This window comes from Adelges cooleyi, unplaced genomic scaffold (genome assembly GCF_023614345.1).
Source record: "Adelges cooleyi isolate 19-005CV unplaced genomic scaffold, UGA_ACOO_1.1 ACOO_flye_CR_arks_rails_tigmint_CR_PRNA_247, whole genome shotgun sequence".
NCBI classification, from domain to species: domain Eukaryota; kingdom Metazoa; phylum Arthropoda; class Insecta; order Hemiptera; family Adelgidae; genus Adelges; species Adelges cooleyi.
In genome coordinates, this window is record NW_026095912.1 from 1822619 (window position 1) to 1829951 (window position 7333).

Genomic DNA, 7333 nt, shown 5'->3' on the forward strand with positions numbered 1-7333 from the left:
CAGCGCCGCCGACTGGATGCCGACATTTCCCTATTATGATGATGTGACGTTGTTGTTTAGCGAACACCTTCGATACATTGATTTTTTGTGTGTTTTTACACACAAACCCTGAAAACCGTCGGCGAGACCCATCTGTGTTTACAGATGGAATTCACCGTGATCGACGCCGAAGTCATCCAATCGCGGTTGGGACCGCAACAAACCACGGCCACGGGGAAAAGCTCCAACGACCCGGACCGGCTGCTGATCGCCCTGAAACAAGTCCAACAGCTAGACCTCAGCTGCATGAGTAAGCACGCAAACCGATAGATTAGTTTTTTGAGTATAAAAGTTGAAAGGAACAGAGACAGACATCAGCGAAAGAGATGGGAAGCAGAGGCTCCGGTATGTACTTAAGTGGAGTGGAAACTATGACCATTGGAAAATAATATATTTGGTTTGACTAAACCTAAAAAAAAAAACCCCCAGTTAGCTCAAAAACAGTTTTTATTTAATATTTTAAAAGATTTATAGTGTCTTTCCATTGACATGAATATATTTTATGACCGAGGGGTGTTGTCGAAAGAGGGGAAGGAGTGTAAGGCGAAGGGGAGCAGATGGGATAGTGATAAGTGTAGATTAGATAGGAATGGAATGAGGTTATGGGGAAATCGACAATTCCAGGATGATTGGTAAGATATTATTGATTAGAGATACAGCTGATAAGACCTTGGTCTAACCTCCGGCTCCGAGGGAGTGATTGATGGACATTTTTTGTTTCCTAGTGGCAAAGTAATTTAAATTTGTATTTTTTTTATGTTTTTTTAGTTGCCCGTTTATTAATAATTTCACGAATTTAAATGAGATTAATAAAAAAAAAAAAAACTGTACAAAACAATCAAATTGGTGTGAACATCAGGTTTTGGTTAAATAATAAATAATATGGACTTTATCCCTATAATATATCCCTAAATAATGTTAGTTGTTTAACACAAAAAACAAAATAATAATTATCATAAATTATCAATTTAAAAAAGCTGATAAAATATATTGCCAAAATGGAAATAGGAACAATCTCAAAAAAAATTAAAAACTGATTTAAAAAGTCAAAAATTATAATTACTATTTTTCATAGTGTATACTGTATTTAATATTCATATTATTCATGTTGGTTATATCCAGCTTTTACAGATATATATATATTTTGCAAAAAGAAGAAGACTAAAATTATTATATTAAATCATCTTACATTGCGTTAAAACTTAGTAATCACGTTGGTAAACACATGAAATCAGGGTTTATTTTTTTTAATAAAAAAAGAGCATTTTTTTTCCAAATAACGTTCACAATTGTATGTGTAGCTTTCACGAGGCACATAGCAGGACTAAGAATGACAAACTAGTTTGTCAATATTCGTTGAGTAGAAAGAAAAACCATACATTATACCATTCTGATCCTTATACTGATATTCCCCGGTCGTTCCCGTGGGATCAAAAAACAAACGGCAAGAGGATAACTCCAATGCTAGTACCCTATATAAAATACATTGATATTAAATGGGTTTTTTATGAAAGCATTGTTGTTCATATTAGATATACTGCACATCGTCAATTTGAGCGTGCTGTCATCGTCTAACCTGACGTCGTTGAAGCTGTCGTTGAATCGGATCGACAAGCTTTGCCATCTAGACACGTTGACAAATCTCGTCGAATTGGACTTGTCGCACAATCGTATAAGCCGCATCGAAAACATTCAGGTGATTTACTCTTTTCTAATACCTTTATTAAAACGAAAAGAGAGAGAGAGAGAGATGTTACAGTTTGAAAGTGCCTAGAGAACCTCCACGTAAATGGTTTACCCGAAGAACTCAGTTAAACAGAAAGAGATACGAAAACAAAAATGGATTGGAGAATATTTTCAAGGAAATGGATTACTGAATGAAATGTGATGGGCGATGATTTGAGTGGTGAAAGGTTAACCTCGTACTGACACCTAAGTCCCTGACTAACGTCTTAATGTTGATATAGCATTCGTTATCTTACAGCATTTGACTAGACTGCAGCGGTTGTCGTTGAATCACAATCCAATCACACGAGTTGAAAATTTGGAAGGTCAACTCGATTCGTTAGCAATGTTGGACGTCGGTTATTGTAAGATCGAAGACTTAAAATATGTAAGTGTAACAATTAATGCACAAATACATTCGCGTTAAAGAAAACCAACTACATTCTTATATTTGCATCTTCTTGGAATACGAATATGATCATAAAAAAAATCAGGATTACTTTTTTCTAAGGCACCACTCCTGATTATATTATCAGGCTTGATCCTTCCCAATTTCCTTTTTAATTCTTATTTATCCAACTTTGGAGCAAATTAATAAGCTATGCAAAGTCTAACTGACAGTATTTACGATCAACCAATACCCCGGTCAACTATTCCAGGTGAATGACCACCAGACCTTTGCTGATTGAGCCTTAAAACTTAAATAGCATATAAATGTCATTTTTTTCATGCCTTTTTCACTTCTGTTTTATCCTGATTGTATCATCCTGATTTTTTGTTGTGATTCAACTGCATGATACTTGTTCATTTGTTTGGAAACCGTGTTTCAGACGTTGTACTTGAAACAGTTCACGAATCTAGTGTCGCTGGTGGCAGAGGGAAATCCTATCCACTTCAAGCCGGCTGGCGCCGATCGGTCGTTGTCGATGACCATCATACAGTCACTTTTGGTGTACGACAACAAAACAATAAGACCAGAAGAAAGAGTTAAGGCGCGGCACGATTACAGGTTAGCCTCCGAAACCTGTTACTCCGGTTCGTCTCGGTTCTTTGCATAACGTCAGCCGTTGAAGCAGAAGAGCCGAACTGAACCGCGTGGCGGGTTATTTTCCCGGGAAAACCTGTATTTTTAAAAGTGATTTTTCCTGCGTAGAAAACTGGTCGAATTGCTGGAAAAAAGCCACCGAAAATGGAAACTCAAAGCGGAAGCCGACGGAGAGCGTGCGACCAGAAGTTTGGCGAGAAAAGAAGCTTTCTTGGATGGGATTTTAGAAGGAGACGACGTCGACCTGAACGAAAGGATTTTTCGAAACGCCACCGTGGAAAGCGTTCTCCGCGAAAACAACCGTTACGGGATTCACAACGCCTATAGAATGTGAGTACACTTCGATTGGGGAAACATATGAAGCATCAGTGGGTTTCTTAAGCGCCCACCCCCTTCAAAAAGAGTATCGTCCCTCTTTGTGGCATGTCCTTAACTCTTATTACGGGTCCAAACATAGTCACGTTAAACCGCGAATTGTTTAGGCACTCGGAAAAGTTCAAGACCCTCGTCAGTGATATCACAACGGCCGCAGAAAGCTGTCGGGCCACTCGAACCGGTCTGGTGCAGACTTTCGGCGAGAATCTGCGACAACTGGTCGACGAAAGAGTGGAAGAAAGTAGAAGGTATGTGTAGCACGAGTTACCTGAGCTCCAACCTTATCAGTGGTACCGAATCAAAGTCGGTTTCGCCAATCTATTGCGAACAAACTCTTGTAACTTTTACCACGTAACATCTTCTCTCGTCTTTGGTCGTTTACAGGTACGTCTTGAAATTTATCGGTGACCAGAAAAAATATTTTGCCAACCGCTGTCCAATGCCGTCCGATGTCAATGACTCCACCGTTGGTTTGGAGAGCATAATGCACAAACTGTGGCTGGCATTGATGTGCCAAGAAGACCGTTTGTCGAGCAGAATATGTGTTGGTACACAAATAGACTTTACCCCCTAACAACCGACAACCACGTGGTCGGTTAAAGCCCAATAACGTGTCCACGTTAAGCACAACAGACTGCACACGTGGTTATCGGTGGACAAAAATAAAACTGATCTCAGTGAGATTGATTGGTCTCGTTCGATTCATTTGTCCAGGCCATGATCGCGGATCTACACGGTGTACTCGAAAAGGAAATAGATCGTTTCAAGCGGTTCGTCAAGGATAGGTTCGGCTCGTTGCAAACGCAGCAAAATGATTTTTTACAATTCATTTTGGAGTACGCGACGAGTTTCGCTCAAAACAACGAGGTGAGCTAATTAGCAAATACCAAATCAGATAAACTGGTGTTTAGTGTCTTATAAAAATTAGTATACTCGAGGTATACCTTGAATGAAGAAATTTAAAAGAGTTTATTTAAAAAAAAGATTTCCAAAAATTTAAACATGATATGAAAATATCACCAAACAAATGTTATTTCGAATAAAAAAAAAAGGCTCAAGTCATAAAAGCAAAAAACAAATTTAGTTATATTTTATTTAATTTACAACTGTTCCAATTTTTCAAGTAGTTTAATGTTTTAACTTTTAACACATTTTCAATTATATTTATTTTTCTTTCGTTCGAATAAATTCGGTCAAATAAAAACACAATGTATAAAACAGTGAACAGAAACTTTTTTTTTGATAAAGATAAAACATCTTAATATAACCATTCCGAATATACTTATGTTTATTATTGAAAATTTTCGGATGTTTAACGGTTAATGTTTAAAAATTTAAATATGTTTTCGTTCACTGAATCGAGTGATTTCGAAATGAAAAGAATGTATACCAATTTTTATTTTCAATTAATTTCAAGCTGTAAGTTACCCACTCATATTTAAGTCTGATTTTCTTCTTTTATGACTTATTATTATATGCTTTGATTTTTCAGGCGATCAATCGACAACGGAAAGTGTCTGAAATCACCGACGACATATCTCAATGCATGGAACAGCAAACCCTGTTGATCGGTCAGGCCGAGTCGTCCATAACGACAAAGTCTTCAGAGTGGCTGAACACATTGTGCAAAGATCTCAAGAGGTGGGTTTTGGCCGTTTGTCTTGACTTGACGACAAAGTCAGTTAATCGCAGTCACGAATCGGTCAAAATTGGTTTTTTCTTATTAAATATCTTTGCAAAGTGTACTTTCTGTGTCGACTATTCGGTGATTTTCTTTTTCGTGCGACGTACAACAAAAAAAACGCAGAAGACAAATCAGTAAAATCAGTAAGAAATTAACAAAATAAAAAAAAAAAATGAATAAAAGCTTCATCAAGCTTATAGCCATAAACCGTGCAAATTGTATAGAACAATATAAAAACGTTTTAATTATAATTGCTCGAAGACGGCGTTAAAGATAGGCAAAACTGCACACAACATGTTAATCAATTAAAAAATATTGGAATTATTTCAAAAATAATTATTCAAATAACATTATAATTCGAATAATATTCTGTTCAAATCATTTTAAATTCAAATTTTCGAGCAAAACGTTTTTCGAATACCTAATTTTTAAACATATTTTCTTAACAGACTGCAATTGCTCGTTTGGTGTAATTAAATTAGTTTAAACCATCAATTCGTATAATACATTTACAAAATATATAAAACCGAATTAGTCGATTAATATCTAATTATTGTTATATTTTATTCAGAATTAAAAACAATGTTTTCTTAAACACACAACTGTTAATTTATTATTAATATTGTTAAAACCATGATGTAAGTAATTAATGAAAATAATATCAGTAATATAGATAGTCTATCTAATTGCTGAAAATCAATTACATGTTACTCGTCTAACTTGGCCAAGGCAAAACGTTTTAAGTTAAAACATGAAAATGACTAAAAAATCAGCTATTTTTAAACAGTTAAGACAACATAATATAACAACATATTACTATTATGGATTGACCAGACATCAAGTTATGTGTTATTTGTTTAAGTAAACCCAATCGATTGCACTCCATTCATTTGACTATTTTTATCAATTTTGTTATAGCCGTGAAGTCCACAGGAATCGTCAAAAGGTTTTGGAAATAGCGGCTTTCGTACAGTTCCAAAAGACAAGATGGAATGACAAGACAAAAAATATGAACATACCTTTTTGAATGTGCCTATCATTTGGTTTTTTTAATTTGATTTAGTCGTTTCGTTTGCTTTTAACAGACCGAATATAAACTGTACAGCTGAAAAATAAATTAAGTAAAAAAAAAAAGTGTTAATTAAAAATATAATTTATATTCGAATTTTTCAACATAAATTATAAGTGCAGATTTTAGACAAATCTTTTATTGTTTCAATACTAATTTTCGGGTTTTTTTTAAATATATTTGTTCATTTAATATAAATACAGAATAATTTTAAGTATCTACTTAATTAACATAATTTTGCTTTTATCTTTTTAACTTAAATATACATATAGATATATATTTCACTAATTTTTTTTTATGAATAAAACATCTATAGTTTTACACTATTACAGTTTAACATCAAGTTTTTTTTTATCATAGAACAAATTATTTACTTTTGTAAAAATAAAAGTTTTTTTTTATCTAGTTTAATAATTTAAAACGTTAGTTAATAATGTACTAATAACATTTATATTCCTACATATAGTAAATATATATATTATATTATGTTGTAACAATAAAAATATGTATACAATGCAAAGTAATTTTGACACTGACTAGTTGTGTTATATTCTAATAATCATGTATAAATATATTTATAATATATTTTTTTTTCAATTCATTACAATATAATTCAATAAGTAACTACCGTACTATATTAGATTACAAAAATAAATATATAAAATAAAACAAATGAACCTATGTAGAGAAGTTAAAAAACTCAAAACGAGACCACTTTTCCAGTTTTATTGGCGACACTATTAGGCTTGGCTGTTGAAAAATTAACAGTATTTGACAATTAATTGTGTGATGATAACAAAAACAATAACAATAAAAACAATATAATCTTTGCCTGCAACGACATTATGACATTGCAGTGTTATGGTAACTAATAGAATAAAATTAAAAAAATAAAACTCTTATTCAAAAACAAATAATTTTTATAAAAATAACTAGCTAAACTAATTTAATAAAAATTAAACAGTAAAATTCAAACAAAGCAGATCCGTTTCATTATTTAAATGCAATTGATAATAATTAATGTATTTAAAACACCCTCTTTAACAAATATATATATATATATTATGTAATATAACTTTATTTCTATTTAAAAAAATTAATATTTTTGTTGGCAAATTAATAGTAATTTAAAATGAAAATGGCTATGTTTGAAACTAAGTATTTTTTTTCTAAATATTTAGTAGACTTTTTAACAATAGTCATAAACTATATTATATTTATTAACTACCGAATAACAATAATTACAATAACAGTTTATGTATATATATTCTATTTGTCATTCAACAACAATATTACTACAGTAAAGTATACATTTGGGTTGTTCCCATGTCAAAATGTTTTATAATATGTTTTTGGAAACGAGTTAAAGATATAACGTTACGATTGTAAAGTAATA

The 7333-nt window shown here is 32.6% G+C and overlaps 1 protein-coding gene across 1 annotated transcript; it reads left to right on the top strand.

Moving 5' to 3' along the window:
- The first annotated feature begins 42 nt into the window (after window positions 1-42).
- On the top strand, window positions 43-5974 carry LOC126836788 (uncharacterized). The gene is made up of 10 exons (XM_050570432.1): window positions 43-289; window positions 1572-1735; window positions 2024-2152; window positions 2595-2773; window positions 2918-3139; window positions 3292-3432; window positions 3569-3728; window positions 3899-4051; window positions 4677-4825; window positions 5787-5974. The coding sequence occupies exons 1-10, from the start codon at window positions 145-147 to the stop codon at window positions 5893-5895; spliced, it is 1551 nt and encodes a 516-aa protein (XP_050426389.1). The 5' UTR covers window positions 43-144; the 3' UTR covers window positions 5896-5974.
- The last annotated feature ends 1359 nt before the right edge of the window (window positions 5975-7333 follow it).

Coding starts and splice junctions, on each gene's coding strand:
- LOC126836788 (XM_050570432.1), top strand. CDS start 145: ATGGAATTCACCGTGATCGACGCCGAAGTCATCCAATCGCGGTTGGGA. Junction 290..1,571: donor GCTAGACCTCAGCTGCATGA/GTAAGCACGCAA, acceptor TGTTCATATTAG/ATATACTGCACATCGTCAAT. Junction 3,140..3,291: donor ATTCACAACGCCTATAGAAT/GTGAGTACACTT, acceptor CGAATTGTTTAG/GCACTCGGAAAAGTTCAAGA.